General features: G+C 51.2%; 9 protein-coding genes across 9 annotated transcripts; 6 read left to right on the top strand and 3 right to left on the bottom strand.

The window, feature by feature from the left end:
* Positions 1-613: 613 nt before the first annotated feature.
* N7473_009674 (indoleamine 2,3-dioxygenase) lies at positions 614-2,898 on the top strand. Its single transcript, XM_057155613.1, has 2 exons — positions 614-1,473; positions 1,545-2,898. Exons 1-2 carry the CDS (start codon positions 1,183-1,185, stop codon positions 2,694-2,696), a joined length of 1,443 nt encoding a protein of 480 aa, XP_057006743.1. The 5' UTR covers positions 614-1,182; the 3' UTR covers positions 2,697-2,898.
* Positions 2,899-3,336: 438 nt separating this feature from the next.
* N7473_009673 (uncharacterized protein) lies at positions 3,337-3,930 on the top strand (the record flags this gene model as incomplete). Its single annotated transcript, XM_057155612.1, has 2 exons — positions 3,337-3,438; positions 3,499-3,930. 2 exons carry the CDS (start codon positions 3,337-3,339, stop codon positions 3,928-3,930), a joined length of 534 nt encoding a protein of 177 aa, XP_057006742.1.
* Positions 3,931-4,920: 990 nt separating this feature from the next.
* Positions 4,921-5,617, top strand: N7473_009672 (uncharacterized protein; the record flags this gene model as incomplete). The annotated part of the gene is made up of 2 exons (XM_057155611.1): positions 4,921-5,072; positions 5,155-5,617. The coding sequence occupies 2 exons, from the start codon at positions 4,921-4,923 to the stop codon at positions 5,615-5,617; spliced, it is 615 nt and encodes a 204-aa protein (XP_057006741.1).
* A 1,916-nt stretch (positions 5,618-7,533) lies between these two features.
* On the top strand, positions 7,534-8,357 carry N7473_009671 (uncharacterized protein). Its single transcript, XM_057155610.1, has 2 exons — positions 7,534-8,097; positions 8,158-8,357. Exons 1-2 carry the CDS (start codon positions 7,771-7,773, stop codon positions 8,206-8,208), a joined length of 378 nt encoding a protein of 125 aa, XP_057006740.1. The 5' UTR covers positions 7,534-7,770; the 3' UTR covers positions 8,209-8,357.
* A 277-nt stretch (positions 8,358-8,634) lies between these two features.
* On the bottom strand, positions 8,635-9,543 carry N7473_009670 (oxygenase MpaB family protein; the record flags this gene model as incomplete). The annotated part of the gene is made up of 1 exon (XM_057155609.1): positions 8,635-9,543. One exon carries the CDS (start codon positions 9,541-9,543, stop codon positions 8,635-8,637), a length of 909 nt encoding a protein of 302 aa, XP_057006739.1.
* A 423-nt stretch (positions 9,544-9,966) lies between these two features.
* On the bottom strand, positions 9,967-10,281 carry N7473_009669 (uncharacterized protein; the record flags this gene model as incomplete). The annotated part of the gene is made up of 1 exon (XM_057155608.1): positions 9,967-10,281. The coding sequence occupies one exon, from the start codon at positions 10,279-10,281 to the stop codon at positions 9,967-9,969; it is 315 nt and encodes a 104-aa protein (XP_057006738.1).
* Positions 10,282-10,750: 469 nt separating this feature from the next.
* On the top strand, positions 10,751-12,320 carry N7473_009668 (DUF3712 domain-containing protein; the record flags this gene model as incomplete). Its single annotated transcript, XM_057155607.1, has 3 exons — positions 10,751-11,010; positions 11,142-11,566; positions 11,638-12,320. 3 exons carry the CDS (start codon positions 10,751-10,753, stop codon positions 12,318-12,320), a joined length of 1,368 nt encoding a protein of 455 aa, XP_057006737.1.
* Positions 12,321-13,386: 1,066 nt separating this feature from the next.
* N7473_009667 (uncharacterized protein) lies at positions 13,387-14,095 on the top strand (the record flags this gene model as incomplete). The annotated part of the gene is made up of 4 exons (XM_057155606.1): positions 13,387-13,390; positions 13,481-13,634; positions 13,687-13,896; positions 13,969-14,095. The coding sequence occupies 4 exons, from the start codon at positions 13,387-13,389 to the stop codon at positions 14,093-14,095; spliced, it is 495 nt and encodes a 164-aa protein (XP_057006736.1).
* A 1,019-nt stretch (positions 14,096-15,114) lies between these two features.
* Positions 15,115-17,262, bottom strand: fbx15 (F-box domain protein; the record flags this gene model as incomplete). The annotated part of the gene is made up of 3 exons (XM_057155605.1): positions 15,115-15,956; positions 15,982-16,846; positions 17,095-17,262. The coding sequence occupies 3 exons, from the start codon at positions 17,260-17,262 to the stop codon at positions 15,115-15,117; spliced, it is 1,875 nt and encodes a 624-aa protein (XP_057006735.1).
* Positions 17,263-17,569: the final 307 nt, after the last annotated feature.

Here is a 17,569-nt window from a genome sequence, read left to right as displayed (position 1 = left end):
CGTGAACTTTTTGGGGTAGCGTAGGTGAAGGCGAACGAGCTAAACTCTCGCTTAGCGACCGGCGATCGGAGACAACCATTCTGACACCCAGACTGCGCCCGCTCCGGTTCATTCTCTAGCACTCAGACTAGTCCCCTTAGCGGGAGGACCCCGTCTCGCCATCACCCAATCTAATTTGGGTCATCCGCGGAATGCAGGTGAAAAAGAGGGTCTGTTCCCTGGAAGCCAATGATCTGAATGGGCTCGATATAAACTCCTTTAAACTGAACCTAACTCTAGAATGTCGAATGTCTGCCATTCATTTGACCCCCCCCTCTCTATTTTGTCCCCAATGTTCCCATTCCCCAGGTTAAGATATACTACCGACCCAAATTAACCGTGTTCCTCCCCCTCTAAACAGCCTACATCCTCATCCTATATCGGACCCGATGTGGTCCCAGTCTTCCAGTCTCACCCGCGCTTTTCTTCCTGACAGGTCTAGTCTGATGATCTTTTTTGTTTCGGACTTCTAGCCGGAATTAACGAGAATCTAGGAATTCCCGCCCGCTGCTTAGAAATGTCTCCTCACGGTGAACTATTACGTGCTCTTTCTCGGGCGATTATCCCGCCGGACCAGAAATATGAAAAACTCTGCTTCAAGATGATCAGAATGTCACCCTCTTCTCCCGCGGGACTTCTTCCCTCGTAGATACTCTTCTAGCAACTCATCACCACCACCCGGGCGCGATTAATTTCCTTCGGATCAACGGCTCGACTTCAAAGTCTATTATTCCCTTGACTTGACGCCTTTCTCCGGGTTGTGCCATTCCCTCCGTTCGCATCCGGTTGTCGAATAGCCTTTCGGGACCACAGTGACTCGACTTCTTCTGGAACACCCGCCACCCCTCCTTCCCTGGTCATTTTAGAGGGGGCTCTTTTTGGTGCCTGTTCCTTAGAAAAACATCATCCCACCTCTCCATCTTCTCTACTTATACAAATACCAAGAAGACCTGTGCTTCACCCGTTGACACCTGCATGATCACTGTGACCGTCACTGTGACCTGACTACTCATTTGGGAATCGAAATCTGAATGGGCGAGTCTCTCATCTATCGCGTGCTTCACCTTTAAACCCACGTGCCTGGCCTCGTGCTTCAATTTCCTTTCCTTTTTACTCCGTTCTTCGTCCACATTTTGATTCAGAATGCTCCCTCCCGTACCCTCACCGGCTACCTACGGCATCTCGCCGGAACATGGTTTTCTCTCCCCAGAGCCGCCTCTGGAGTCCTTGCCGGATCTCTACTACGCCAAGTGGGAGGCAGTCGTGGCGAACCTGCAGCCATTGCTCCTGAGCAAGCGCATTCGCCCAGTCGTGGATCGCCTGCCTATTCTCTCCACAGAGCACTTGCATACAGATGCCGAGTGGCGTCGAGCTTATGTGGTTCTGGTGTTTATTCTGCATAGCTATGTCTGGGGTGGAGATCGTCCAGCCGAGGTATGATACACCGCAGAACCATCATACTGACCAATCCTTCAAACATATACTGATGCATCGTGGTATCATAGAGGATTCCTCCACAATTGACGGTACCCTTGTTCGAAGTCTGTGAACGATTGGAGGTGCCCCCGGTAGCAACGTATGCCGGTGTCTGCCTCTGGAACTACAAGCCGATCTTTCCGGACGAGCCCGCCGATAGCCTCAGCAACTTGGCCTGCCTACAGACTTTTACCGGCTCACTGGATGAGCAATGGTTCTACTTGGTCTCCGTGGCCATCGAGGCTCGGGGTGCCCCGTCGATCCCATTGATGCTGCAAGCCATCACCGCTGCCCGAATGGGTAAGGTTCGCGTGGTGACGGAATGTCTACAGCGGTTGGCGGAAATGCTGGATGAGATTACCTCGCTGCTGCAACGGCTATACGAAAACTGCGATCCATATGTCTTTTACAATCGCATCCGACCTTACTTGGCGGGCAGCAAGAACATGGGCGACGCCGGGCTACCACACGGTCTGCTCTACGATGATGGCCGCAACCCACCCGAGTATCGTCAATATGGCGGCGGAAGCAATGCTCAAAGTTCACTCATCCAGTTCTTCGATATCGTGCTTGGCGTGGAGCATCGTCCTACCGGCGTGACCCGCCAGGACCAAAGCACCCCATCGACCGAAGATGCGCCCAAGTCCCGCCATGGATTCATCCACGAGATGCGCGCCTACATGCCCGGTCCCCATCGACGATTCCTGGAGGACGTCGATTCTATCGCCAATATCCGCTCCTTTGTCGAAGCGCGACGCAGCGACCCTGCATTGCGACTCGCCTATGATGCTTGCCTCTCGATGCTGCGCAATATGCGCGACAAGCATATCCAAATCGTCTCGCGCTATATCATCGTCCAATCTCGTGGTGCCCGTCGAGCATCACAGTCTGGTCAAGCACCACCAGCTATGAACCTTGCCACGGTTGTCCCCACGGACAGCAAGAAGCTCCGTGGAACCGGCGGCACTGCACTCATTCCGTTCCTCAAGCAGGCACGAGACGAGACTGGCGAGCCTGCTATCGACGCTTGGGCTCGACGCTTGCTCAGCAATAGCCCTGGCGTTGTCGACTCTGCCTCATTGAGCAAGGTTGGTGAGCAGCCCGATGGTCATTTGGAAGTTGTTGGTCTTTGCGGGACATGGACAGCCGATGATAGCGAGGGTGGGATCTGCCACTGGTGATGTAGTGACCACAAGGAGCGATGCACTGTTGGCTTTTTCTTTCTTTTTCATCTTATGAGCGTTGCATTTAGCATGATCTACGTTCCTTGCAGTTGCAACGAGCCTGGGTGTCCGGCGTTTGGGTTCATCCTAGCGATGAGTTACTTGTTTTGTATATACTTTTTTTTACAATGCTCATGACACTTGAATAACTATTCTCGAGGTACAACAGTCAATGTAGTCTAGAGTCCTCCGTGTATCTGTACAATGTCATCATACCTCCTTCAAGCTCCATCAAGTTGTTATCAACAAGCTGCCCACGAGCTATCCATGATCAGCCCAACCTGATGCAGTGGAAGCTTTCTATCCGTTCCTTTTTCTTCCATGACGCAGTTTGTGGATGTGAGGCTTGAGGAGAGTGGACGCCGGTCACGTGTGATGACATCAGTGGGAGATGATGTCATCGATCGCGCGTCTTGATTGTTTGGCCCTAGCAGGAAGCAGCAAGATATCTATATAAAGAAGGTGAATGCCATGACTAGAACTACTTTCTTTCTCAGATCAACAAACAATCTTCTTCCATCTCACAACTCTCCATCCTCAACCACCAATATTTCTACTTTCTCAACTCAAACATCATATCAACCTCGAAACCATCAACATGTCTGACAACAACTCTTCCACTCTGGGTTCCTACGTCAACCAGGCCACTGGCATGGCCCAGCGCGCCTTTGGAGCAGTCACTGGCGACTCCTCCACTCAGGTATGCAGTACCCCCTTCACCCCCTCCCAAACCATCAACTTAAAACTAACCCTCAAAAAGGCCAAGGGCGAAATCTCTCAGACCGAAGGCGAAATCCAAAACGAAAACTCCCACACCACTGCTAAACTGGGCAACCTGACTGCGGACCCCAACACCGGCGCTGTCGCCAAGGACAACAGCAAGCGCGCCGACGGCTCCTGGGACCAGACCATCGGCTCAGCCAAGGAAGCCATCGGCAACGCGATCGGCAACGAGAACCTGCGCCAGACTGGCGCCCAGCAGAACGCCGCGGGCAAGGAGCAGGAGGCTAAGGGACAGCTGAAGGATTGGGGTGAGGGTATCCAGGACCGTGCTCAGGGTCACCTTGGTGCGGTTGGTGCTGCTATCACTGGTGATCGTGAGGAGCAGAAGAAGTTTGAGGATATACATGATGAGGGCAAGGTGCGCCAGCGTGGTGCTGAGGCCGATATGGCTAAGCACCAGGGTGTTTAAGCTAAGCGCTTAGGCTTGGAAGGGAGGATCTTCTTTGACGTCGACTTGATGGCTATGGCTAAAGCTGCTGGTAAGGCGATGGCTGTGGCTCATGGTTGTGCTTGTCGATGGGTAGGGATGATCTTCATGGAAATGGGTGCTAGCTAGCTAGCATTTTTGCTCTTTTTCGGGGTGTTTTTGATTTTACGACTCTACGACCGATCTATGATATCCAATACAATTTGACTTGAACATATGAATTAAACTTGACCTTGTACTATGGTGTAGTTGTGTGGGTAGACTGCAGTAGATGAAGTAGGCATGAGCTAAATAATTTGACGTTGAATACCTTCACAGAGTAGATGTTGGTGCCAGTGATCTATAAATTTACTTGATCGGCCGTAGATCCAACTCTATCCCGTAACGGTGCAACGGCGTAATTCAACGCAGACATGTCAGCCAGGACTTCTATGCATGCACCGCAAGAACACTATTCATCCAGCAGGACTACGTCAGAGAATTCTCCGAGATCAACAGCCAAAGTGACATGCATCTCCAACCTGCAACCCCGCCTCAACAGCAACCCATTCCCTCCATCAGCATCACCGTCAGCACCTCGCCCATCCTCGGTCCGTTTCAAAGTCCAGCCCCAACTAAGCCCGCACGCCGCTGAACAGGATTGGACGAATACACAGATCTGACCAGCCAGTCATCACTCCCTCTCCTCCTCTTGTCTTGCATACAGTGGATAAGCTGGTAAGCTGGCACCGGCGGAGAAATCGCGCGGGCTACCGAGGACGGCCGGATCGGCGGTCCAGAAGGTGGGGGTGTTAAGCATTTGATATTCCATACTTGATTCGGTACTATGTACTATGTACTGGACATACTTGTGCTGGTTCCAGGCGGGGGTCTGTTCTACTTTGTCGTGGAAATTGTTTAACCTGTCATTCTTCTGAATCCGAACTTCTATTCTTCCATTCTTCTTTCTTTCTCACGAATTTACGACTCACGATGAAACTCACCAGCATTGTTCTCGCTCTCGCAGCGTCTGCTTTGGCCATCGAGCCCCAGCCCCAGCGACGTGACACCGCAACAGCAGCAGCAGCAACGACAAACCCAACAGATACCAGCGGCTTCAACTTTGGAGAAATCTCCAGCGCACTGTACTCACATCCCCTTCAATCCCTCAATCCACATACCAACCTCTACTCAACCAATCTAACATTTCCCCCTTCTCTTTCTTAGTGCAAACCTCCCCATGAACACAACAGCAACCGCCAACTTCGGCAACATCTCCCCACCCCCACGATCCCTCATCCCCGAAATCCTCTCCGTCGTCCCCGTAACAGTCCTCTGGGAATTAATCAACCCGCAATCCCGCAGTTCACTGGCAAGCGCATTCAGCGCCGGTAGCACCCCGGCTTGGTATAGCAGTCTCCCCGCGGACGTGAAGAGTTACATGTCTGTTGTGAAGTCGCAGATTTCGGGGGGTGCGTTGACTGCTACGACGGGTTTGGCTTATGAGAGTACTACTACTAAGACTGGTAGCAGTGCTACTGGTACTGGGACTGGTACGGGAGGGAGTACTGGGGGTAGTGCTGGAGCGACATCAACGTCGAAGGGGTTGGCAGTGGCGGCGCAGCCTACGGGGTTGACTGCGTCGGTTATTGGGGCTTTGGGGGTACTTGGATTGGCATTGGTGTTGTAAAGTGGATAGGGAATGGGGAAGAGCTTGTCGGGGCTTGTCTTGGGTTTTGCTACGGGGTGGGAAGTATAGTGTACAGAGTGGGGTGGATGAAAAATTGAGAAATGATTATGGGATATACGAATTTTAGGAAATGCAATTATGATTACAGTAGTACAGCAGTAGTAAATGCAGTCGTTGATGGCTTCAATTTTAACCGATAGAGCCGCAGGGCCTGGCATGATCTAGAATCTGTGGTTGGATAACCGTAGTTATGAGTGGAACATAATTGGTTGTTCCTACTGTATACTACTAGTTTATAATCTTGCATTGGATAGTCTAAAAAAGCACTCTACTCTGTGAATGTGATGAGAGTGCATGACACTGATAATAGTCGCAATGCTGCCATTTCAACCCAATGATGAAGATCCAATAAACGAGGCCATGCTCATAGAGTACATTTACATAGATAAGGCTATCTATTCCGTGCATGCTTCTTACCCCGCCTAACATTCCATTTCCGGTCTCCAAAAGGTCCCAGTTTCCAATTCTCGGTTCCTGCTTTTCGGGGTGGTGGCGTCGTTCCCATGGCTCCTCACTCGGCGAACCGTGGCGTTTTTTTGAGCCTAAGCCTGCCCACATTTTCACGAGGGTTCGAGCTTCTCGGTTCATACGTTGTTTTCATATGCTTTGCCCGAGTATATGAAGTTGCAGGATTTGTGGTTTCGTCGCCATGAAATAGATTAATGATCTTCCATGGTGGACCACATTGTCTTGGATGGAATGGAATACCATAGTTTAGTATGAAATAGAGGTATAGCAAAGAATACGGAATGGATAACCTTCCATATCCTCCACCAGGTCGCTTCCAGTCTCCGCTGTACGACATCGGGAGCCGCCGATCGCTACTCAAGTCAACTCGAGCTCCGAAATGCAGCACTACTACTACAATACTCCGTATTTACTCCACGGTCGCGGTCATCAGTGGAGATCACATGAAAAAAGAAGTCTTCTTCCGACCAGCAAGTCTCTCTCAAAGCAGAGAGAACCTGCAATGTGACAGGTCCAGTCCGCAGTTGTATCCAATCACCAGCCTCAATGCTCGAATGCTCAATTAACTCGGTCCACATAACACCTGGGCCGGGGCGGGCACTAACTACTCCGTTCGGCGAACCGACTGGAAACTTGGCTGTGAACTAGACTCTTTCCACGTCTAGTGGGAGTTGTTAGTGCCTTCCTTTGAGCAAGCCACTCTGCCCATGAGTAAGGTCCTTGCACGAGGTTCTCTTTCCCCTCGGAGGGGTCCGATCGCCCGGAGGTTGATCACTTACCGAGTTGGGGCTATCCGGGGGAGAAGTGGGCACTGGGCAATAATAATGGAGGATGCGGGGATCGTAACCGAATTTCCAGCCTTTCCAGTTGGTCCAACCTATCAGAGTGTATCAAATCTCACGCTCCACGATTATTTCACTTCGCCGTTATGGACCGTGACTGTGACTGTGACTCGCGGTCCTCCTCTCACATGTTGGAATTCTGATGGTTCCATGATTCTCGTCCCGGAGCGATCGACCTCGGCGTGGCAGGTCCCGATTTTCTCGACCGTGGAGAGACTGACACAGACAGAAAGAGATCCATGCCAACCCTGTCCGACTGCTTGTGATGAACTACTGGACACACATTGGCTAACGGGTTGACGGGTCAGACTTTTAGCCTCGGGGAATTTTTTGTAGTGTCCACTTTTTCGGATCTGTTAACGTTGTACTATCCTGGCTAGAAAGCAAGGAATGATACCGTCGAGATACTGTAGGTGCCCGGACAAGGGAAAAAAAAGAGGAGACAGAATGAGGAGAAGAGGAGAAAGGCAATGAGCGGAGCCCCAGTTACAGGCTACAGGGTCTCACACTCTCCATCGAAACCAAGACTTCGGTCTAGATGGAAGGAAGCTACCGAGTTACCGGATGAGGGTCTCACTTATAAGACTGGTCAGTAGAAACTAAGTGGGTTTAGGCTGTTGACTACAGTACGAGGTTGAGCACGCCTATCTTACGTTTATCTACACATATATCGTGATTAAAACCGCTTCTTTTTCGGTTCCTTCAATTTGACGATCATTTCTTCTCTCTCCCCTCTAACTAAACCTCCCTCTCCATACTCATCCACACAACCAAACCCTCACAATGCGTTTCACCCAATTCCTCCTCCCCCTCGCCATGGTCCCTCTGGCCCTGGCCGCTCCCGAACCCAGACCAGCCCCCAACCCCGTCGCCGCCCCCGCCCCCGAGGGCACCGGCCTGCTATCAGAGCTGCCGACGATTCTCGCCGGCGCCCAGTCCCTGCTCAGCCAGGATACCATCACCAAGCTGGAGACCATCATTGATGGAGCGGCCAAGCTGCTTTCCTCGGATAATATCGTTGTCCTGCAGGATATCCTGGGTAATGCGCATACCTTGTTGACGAAGGAGTTCGTGGGGAATACGACTACTTTAATTGGGGATGCTACGCCGGTATGTTTGCACTTCACAATAGATGGAGAGTGTAGAGACTAACAATTCCCCTTTTTACAGCTGGTGGAGGATATTTCCAAGTTGCTGGGTGGTGTGCTGGGCTCACTATAAGAAGATGTTGGCAATGCCAATGCCAAGCAATGGAAAAGGAAACGAGGCCATGATTATTCATTTACACCATTCTTGTTCTTGTTTTGTTACATGTTTATAACTTTCAGAAAGAATATGATTTGACGATAGCATACGAAATCGAACGAGACTCGAATTATTGTAAACTTTCAAACTTTCAACTCTGTACAGTCATCTCGGGTATGCGGGGACGCCCTCATCAAGCACAGCAGCGAGCGTATCTCATAGAATGGGTATATACACATGAAAAGCAAATATAAAAAAAACAAAACAAGATGAAAGCAAATAATCACAAAGAAAAAAAAGAAAACCGAATCAACCATCCATCATCATACTGTCCTGCCAATCTCTCGTGTGCCTGTGCCTGTCCCTGTGCATTGCATTGCATTACTCCGTTCTTTTCCCCCACTAAACAACATTCAACTTCTCCCGCAGCCGCTCCTGATAATACTTCAACGGATACGAGCGCACCTTATTCGGCATAGCCGGATACACGGCCGTCGAAAAACCCATCCAAGTCCGATACAAGAACCGGGTACTCCCCGTCGAGCGCAAGCCATACGCATCCCGCAGGTTCGGCGGCAACATTTCAATCGTAACCGCCCGCAGGAAGGGTTTCAACTTCTGCACCCAGCCGGGCATCTCAGTACTCTCCCGCAGATCCTTGGCAAACTGCGCCGCATCAGTCGACACAGCCAACTTGGACACCTGGTCATCCCAATAGGACCAGAATGCCTGGCGGGACTCGGGCCATGTCCCCGCCGGCACGCCCAGATAGCTAATCAACAGGGTGAACTCGGAATATCCGCGCTGGGCCGTCTGATAATCGACGCGGCCGTAGACGCGCTGGTAAAAGTCTGTCGCGGTCGCGTAGAGCGTCGCCGCCATCCATAGCTGCAGTTCTGGGTGATGCGCGAAGCGGTTGTTGCGACCACCGCCTAGACCGGGGGCCTCGCCGCGGTTCAGCAGGTCGAGGAGAGTCTTGCGCTCGGCGCGGGTGCCAAAGACCAGCGTGGAGATGTAGCTGATGTGGGCCTGGAGGGCGTCGATGAGCTCGGTGGCTAGGGCTTTGTGGCCGCCAGTTGGGTGTTCGGTGTCGCGGATAGCGGGCAGAGCAGCTTGGAGGAGGAGGGCGGCACCCGAGCCAGCGAAGAGGATGCCCTCGTTTAGGATTTGAGGGAGGATCTCGAGTTGTTCGAGGGCGTGGAGGCGACCAGAGTCGTTGGTGGACGCGGAGGCGCCATTGGAGTGGGTGGTGGTGGTGCCGTTGGCTTCGAATTGTTTTTCGTCGATGGGGGAAGGAGGGGAGGAGGACATGATGATCAAGAGTGGTGATTATATTACAGAGGAGAGAGTGTTGTCAGAGAAGAGAGTAAATAGTTATCCAGGATTAAGGGGGGTGGTGGATATAGATGGAGATAGCAAGAGTCTGGGGAAACTAAGGCCCTAAACTAAGAACAAGAATTTTGGCGTCCACCTCAATAAATTATTATTCGGAGCATATGAGAATTGAGAATTGAGAATTGTCGGCTCGCCATTAAATTCCTTCTTCTTTGGTCTCCCCCAGTCCCCGCAACCGAAAACCCCAGACTAAGAAAGACCAAGAAATCCCGTCCGAGCAAAAGCAACCGGGTGCATGACTCCATACTCTCCATTTGTGGCGAATAATACCACAGACGATAATGTTAATTCGGATACGATAGGACTGCAGTCTACGTATGGAGAATAAGAGGTCATCGGTCATCGGTCATCGGTCATTCCGCTAGGACAATCAGCTCGGCCCATGTGAATGTGCTTAAGGGTAAGTTGACCCACCCCCTTTTTGATTTGCACCTTCTTTCGTACAGCACGCTTAGCCCAGAACTCCCCATCAGCCGCGGTTCGCAGTAGATCGCCATTTGGCCAATGCCCATCCTTACCAGATTTGGACCAGTTCGTCGTGGATCTTATCCCAAATGAGGAATAGTGCTCCGAAGCCTCACAAGCTTGCCCTGATCCACTTGGGCCCTGGCTCTCTTGTTCAGTCTGGTTCATGGGGTTCTCCCCGCTTGCCATCCTGTGGGAAAACTGGGATACACTCCATCCTAACAGTCTTTACTCCAGGTCTCGTGCTGGGTCAGTCTATGGACCCAATCTGGGGCAGAAGTGGAGATTTCGCTTCTGATTTTTTTGCCTCTCAAGAAGATTTCACGGAGGATTGTCTCCCTTTCTGGTGATAGTCGAACCACGGGCGCTGCTTCTTCCCCGGAGGCCCGATACCCCAGTGTCTGTACGGAGTAGTGAGTACGGAGTACACATTCCCCAAATTTTGAACTAAATAAATCATCTTAAATACTAAATTCGCTAAAATGGGACAAGAAAATCCACTAAATAGTCTGTCTCCCATACTCCATACTCCATACATATACTCCAGACGATTGCCATCATAATTCCCGTCTCCCTCGCCTCGTCGCGTCTCCTCCCTTTCTCCCCTCTCTTCTCCCCCCCCCCCTCCCTTTCCTCTCCTCCTCCCCCAATCGCCATCATGGGCAAGAAAGACCTCGACGACCGGCCGGCCTACCTGAGCTCCGACAATGCCAAATACTCCCTCGGTGTGCATCGTGGCCCCCTGCCCACCGGCCACGATGACACCTCCAAGCTCGAACAGGTCGAGTCTGTCGGTGGTGTCTCGCTGGCGACCACCCACCGGACGCGCAAACAGAAGATGGCGCGCCATTGGAAGCGATTCTGGTGCTGTTACTTGGTCGGCAATATTATCTTCTTGGCCATCTTGCTACCCATCTTGTAAGTCGCGTCTCGCCCGGACGGAGTAGAGTAGAAGACCCTGGATCTCCAATTTTGGATCTTTGCGCTCTTCGCAAAATCCAACCACAGTATACCTTTAATTACGCGATTTACTAATCTCCTACCTCTAGCTTCCTCGTCATTATTCCCGCCATTTCTCAATTGGTCGTCAACAAGTCCGACCTAGTATTGGTCAACGCGGCCGTCATGCAGCCTCGTCCCGATTCCATCCAGCTGACGTTGGTATCCGCATTGGACTTGAAGATCGCCCTGCCTGTGCGCATTGAACCAATCGTGCTGAACCTGTTCAACCGCGACACTGGCTCCGATAACCCCTGGGGCAATATCACCATTGACGGCAAGACTATCAAGGGCAACACCACCCTCGGAGTTACCGATAAGCATACCCCGTTGTCCAACGTGACCGTCTGGACCAATTACGTGCATGATGTCGTGTTCAAGAAGGAGTCCGCGCTGTCACTCCATGGCTCGACCAATTCCTTCCTTGGAAAGCTCAAGTCGCGTGTGACTATGGATAAGGACGTGGTGTCGCCGAGTACGTGAACCTACCTTTCAATAGAAGGCTGACCATTTTGAAAACATTGATCTTGCTAACCCTGCAAACAGCACTCAACTCTTTCGCCGGTTTCAGCATCTCCGACGGCACTCTTCTCCTAAGCCCCCTCTCGGACGGCACCAACCTCATCGGCAATGCCACGCTCCCCAACCCCTCCGTCTTGACCATCGAGATCGGCACCATCATCCTCGACATCTACAGCGGCAGCCTCCTCATTGGCAACGCCACCTTGGAAGGCCTCACCCTAAAGCCCGGCAATAACACCAACCCCATCAACGGCGTATTGGACCTGAAGAAGATCATCGGCCACCTCGGCGAGGTCCTCAAATCGCAAGCCTCCGCTCTCAAGACCGGAAACTTAGCTCTCGACACCATCACGCGGTCTGTAGTCTGGAACGGCACCGAAGTCCCCTACTATACCAAGGTTATGCACGAGCTCACCCTCAAGGCAAACGTGGGCCTGGTCTCCATCCTCAAGAACACCCTGCACACCCTGCTGCACCCCGACGGTAGCAGCGGCAGCGGCAGCGGCAACTTTACCTCCCTCATCTCCAGCCTGAATCTCACCTCGGCCGTGGACGAGGCAAAGGCCAGTCTCAACTCATCCGATAGCAGTGCGGTATCATCCGCGTTGAAGCGCAACGTCCATCTCATGGATGTCTTCAAGGACGAGCACCCCGTCAAGCGGGACGCTATAATCGACTCGCTGGCAAATCTCTACGTGAAGGAGTAAGCGCCGCAGAAGCAGCGCTTTTTATTCCGATCTCCATTTTTCATCTTATTTTGCTCTTATGTTTGGGCGCGCAACACGGACCGGGCAAACTATTCCCCCCTTTGTACAGAAAACGCCCTCTCCCCGCCCTGCCCCCTGCCCTGCCTCTCGCACCGACCACGCTCTGCTTGACGCCGACACGATTTGTGACCTTGAACTTGCGAACCTGACTTGTGATTCCCCCCGGGGTCTATATGATATTTTTGATGGTGGCCTATTCTTGATTATTGATAGGCTACGGCGTTTTACGGATTTTTGTTAACGTTTGATATACCTGCACATTTGGATCGGATACTGCGTCCGGACTGGATAATCAACAATCCGCATCTACTGATTATATTGGAAAGTGGATGATGGATGGTGGATTGTGAGTGGTGAGGCGGGTATCACGACTACAACAACACGCAGAAGATAATATACTACATAAATGACTAGACGATACACTCACTTATTACTGACTTCCTCCATTTCTCTCCCTTCTAGTAGCCTATGTCTGTAACTGACCTCGCCCTCCACACGGCTCGGAAATTAAACCATCGAAACCGGAATTGACATGCGTGTGAGAAACAATCTGCACCGTCCGTGCCCAGCCCCAAACGCCCATGACAAAAGTCCATTGTAGATCAGAGCAATTTAAGATTAAACGTGGCGTTGGAAATTTAACCTTTGAGCTTGGACTGTGGTCAGGTGCTTAGCGCATGCACGATGACGGCGGGGGGTGGGAATGGCATAAGGCTTGATTTCTGTGGTTACATTATAGCTGGGACTGGGGTTGTCACCAGGATAATTAGGTGCTTTAGACTTTCAGTGGGGTTGCAATCAATTCATGTCGGACCTAGCTTTTATTATGTTACGATTAAATTAAGCTCTTGCGGTATCTCTACCACAGCCTCCACTTTCTTCTCTTCTCCACTACTACCTTTTCACTGGGAGGTCAAGACACCAATTCTGTAGATAGTCTACCGTAATATTCTAGACGTTAACTTCGCCGATCGTCCCGACCTAGAACTATACGATAAACATCCCTATGGGTATGAGTAGCTCTTCCGATACTGGCCTTCGGGTCGCATATTAGGGAAATGGTCGACATACCAGTCTAGGAAGCTCATAAGCTTTCATAGGCCCTTTGGTCCCCTACTTCACCACCACCAAGACTTTCCTTCAGCTGCTTGGTAAGGACCACCTCCAGAAGGCCCTCTCTTCAGCTCAGCCTCCTGTATTTGGAGACTTGGACGAGATTCACAAGCACGGTTTCCCAAACGTGGTCACCTTGTGGTACGCCTACAAGTTGATCAACGATGTCCCAGCAATATTCCCTGCTACTCAGGCCCTCAGAGGACCTTACTATGGATCCGTATGATGCCCTAAACGCTTTATATTTCCTTAAAACCCTTTACAGTAAGCGCCAAACCGCGCTCAAGGGAAAAGGGGGATCCAAGGAATTTGACACTAAATCCAGCAGCAGCATCCGCCTGAAAGACAGTACCAAGAAATTGAGCTGTACCAGCGAGGTTGCTCACGCCATGAACCGCGTGGCGTGAGCAACATCGCTGGTACAGCTCCGAACGGAACTCAATGAGTTGCGCGCCAAACCCGGACTGTCCCCAAGTGACCTCGGTGACGTTTCCGACGATTCTGAACAGGAAAGACATATGGAACGGGTCAAGGCATTCGCAGAGAAAAATGGACAGAAGCGACGAGCGGATCACGAGAAGAAGGACAAGGGCGATTCCTGAGACCCTTGAGTTCCTCCCACATTCAATGAAACGTCCTGAACTCGAGATACGACTACATGGAGACGCAATCTGATACGAGGATGGCGCGATGGAACGATGAGGCATTCGCAATATGATTATGGGGTTTCAAGGGCACCGACCACTAGGTGTCATATCACGTTATGGACCGCTTTCGCGGAGATTTGTTTTGTTTCACTAGTTAGCTCTGCCAAAGGAAGTTTCCCATCATCATGGTCAACAACGCCGGGCTCGGCCCCACTGAGGCGTTCAAACAAGTTATGGCTTCTCGCACGACGATTTGTCTTCCCATACGACACGGTGTACCCCCTAATACGCTTCCACTTTCTGTTTTTCAAAAGATCTTTTTGAATGTCTGTTTGAATTTCTGTTTGAATGTCTGTTTGTTCGTGACTGATACGATGATTCCGAAATTATGCCAGGGGTTCACACTAATGGAACCTACTGCAAAAGTATAGCATGTTTTATGCAAAGAACTTGATTTAAATTCTCCTCGGTGTCATCCCAAAAAGGGCATGGCATGCCATGCGAGCAGCCTCGACCTTGATTGATACCAATCTAATGAAAAAGCCTATCACTGACACTGTACGAATTTTAATTGATCTTTTTCAGACGGACGTACTATTTTGAGACGAATTTGCTCATGTGGGATGAGATGTATTGCGGCAAGAGAAAGTTTAGTAGCGGCAAGAGAAAGTTGGGTAAGGCCTGAGAGACTTTTGTCAATCTTGTTGTTCTTAGAGAGTCTCACGCTAGTGGAAATGTAGAGACCAGATGCCTCTTATCTTGACATGATGAAGTGCATCGTACATTTCTTTGTGCGTTAACTTGGACTAGTTTCAGAAGTTACCAGAAAGGAAGCTACGGCTATTGATTAAGAATGAATTAAGTTAAAATTTTGATGTTCATTTTTGTTAAAGGTATATGTTTATGGTGTATCACCTATTCCAGTGATAACCCAGGACCAGTATCAGTAGCTCATCCCGTCCCATCCAATCCCATCATCGCAGCCAATACCCCCGGTTAATAGCTTGATAAAGCGGATCAGACTGTCTGATCAGACCTCCACTAGAAGCCTTTGGCGTAGGCACAGCCACCGGGAAGGCATTTCCCAACGAACCCGGAGTCTGCAATGAGCGCAGCGGCGTGAGTGTGGGAATGTGAAGCGTGGGATCGAAACTGATAAGGATAAGTGCTTTGTGACCGGCTGGTAAGCCTGGACAAGAGATGGAGTATATGAGGGATCGTTCGTCTGCGATGGTGTTCACTGTGCCGGAGCGCTTGTCTGGACAGAGGAGGTGGTGTAGTTCAGCCGGGGCGTCTTCTGATGGCCACATGTGCACGCCACGGGAGACGAATCGTTCCTCTGAATTTTTAACGGGGAGGCCGTTGGTATCGATTTGAGTGGGTAGGAAGAGAAGACCGTCTTCGCCGGCGATGCCCTCTTCGTCGATGGGGCATTTCCGCTTGCGCGAGACTGTTCGGAGGCGGAGACGATCTCGTACGCGGACACCGTCTGAATGGGGAGTGGGATCGTTGACTAGGTCGACGAATGTGGAGCTGGCGAGGTCGTAGGAGTGATGTTTAGTGTATGCGTGAATGAATTCCTGCCGCTCGTTTGGATCGTCACCGAGTTCGTGTTCGGGGTGGTAGTTTCGTCGAAGACGTTTCTCAGGGCGATGATCGTATGTCTGACCGATGACCGGGTCTTTGCTTGGTCCGGAATCTTCGTCCTCAGAGTCGTCACTCCAAGTCGGGGGTTTTGATGTCCCCTTCGGGGTGTTCGGCTTGTAATTCTGCAGGTGTGGATAGGGGTTCAATATAAGTTGTTCGGTGATTTTCACTTTTCCCTTCGGGCCATTCCCGACGACTTTCAATAATCATTGGGCGCCCGGTGGTTTCGTCTTTACGGATAGAAAGATCCGTCCACATTTCGTTGATAGGTCCTTCGCGATGCTCGCGACGCCAGAGACGGCCACTCCATTTCCGGGCCTTTTGCCGGGGCGCATAACAAGCCCAGTGGTAGAATGAAGAAAATCGCTCATCTTCCTCCGAGCTGACTTGTGTGGAAATTGCATAGAAATGGTCCTGGTGAATATCGAAGCAGAGAGTCTGGCCAAGTTCCCCGCCTGCGGCATGATCTAGATGAAACTGGATCGTTTCACCGGTGGCCAGATCTACTCCGCAACATAGCCAGGTTCCCTGAGAACCGAGCGTCTCCATAAAGATGGCATACCACAGATATGAGCGACTGTGTCGCACAATTACTGGGACATCTGATGGAATAGGCCTTTGCAGGAGTAATCGCTTACGGCGAGTCTGCTGGGGAGCCATGTCAATGGCAACCACCTTGTCAACTTGGCCATCGATACCCTCGAGCCGGAACACGACAATTCCATTACTGTAATGGAGAAGTTGAACCCTGTCCGCGGGGTCGGGAACAAGTGACTCCTGCAAGCCAGTGTCCAGCCGAGGAATGACCTCGTATAGATTTAGTACCTGCTCCTGGCAAGCCCCACGATGCACATTGAGCAAACGCATTTCATGCCCAACGCGATAGCAGAGAATGCCTTGGTGGTACACAAAGTCAACCGCATATGCCAGCATCGCGGCTGCATATGGGGATGCCGTGGCGATCGCTTCATGGATATCGAAGCGGTGCCCGACAGCCTTGCGGTAGCCGGACTGGGCCGCCACAGCGGCGCGGCCCTCCTTGCTGTGGGCAAGGACACTCTGCAGAAGTGGGCTGTCAGCATCCGCGCAGTACCGGTGGGTATTCCCGGTCTATCAGACAAAGAGAAAAGAGGGGGGGGGGGACATTCTGCGAGAGGAAGCACTTGGGTTTAGGGCTTGGCTTGGGGTGTTGGCCCCAAAAGGCAAAAAAGAGGGGGCGGACCCTGGAGAGTGGGTTTTGGCTTTCGTGTTCGATCTCTTCATCTCATTGGGGGCAGGATTCGGTGCCAAAAGTATGCGGCTCTTACCTCGACAGTTTTGCGGGCAATCAGGTCACTTTGCATTAATTCATGGATGGCGCGGTTGGTGCGGCTCAGATGAATGCAGTCGCGGTCGTCCAGCAACGTGGCGATCTGATAAAAGACATCGAATGGGAGGGAGTCGAGCGTTGAAGGAGGACATGAGGCTGATGCCATTGTTGGGGATGATGAAGCCCAGCAGGACCCCACAGTCGGCCTGGGGGTAATTCAGGAGGAATGAATTGAAAGAGGAGAAGATGGTGAGGGTTAACAGGAGGAGACCATGCTGAATTAAGTAAATATTATGAAATTGAAATAACGACTGCCAGATGAAGAGGGCAGGGAAAGGGAATACGCGAGATTATCCCAATGGATAATAGAAAGAAGGTGGTTAGGTCGAGAATGTAGATGTAAGGAGGAGGAGAGTGAAGAAGAAGGGGATGAAGATGAAAAGGGTGAGGAAAAGAGGAACATGAGGAGCCGC

The sequence above is a fragment of the Penicillium subrubescens genome (genome assembly GCF_028828155.1).
Source record: "Penicillium subrubescens strain IBT 31985 chromosome Unknown utg000006l_segment0_segment0, whole genome shotgun sequence".
Lineage (NCBI taxonomy): Eukaryota > Fungi > Ascomycota > Eurotiomycetes > Eurotiales > Aspergillaceae > Penicillium > Penicillium subrubescens.
The sequence above is the reverse complement of the archived record's forward strand: the minus strand, read 5'-3'. Positions and strand labels throughout refer to the sequence as shown.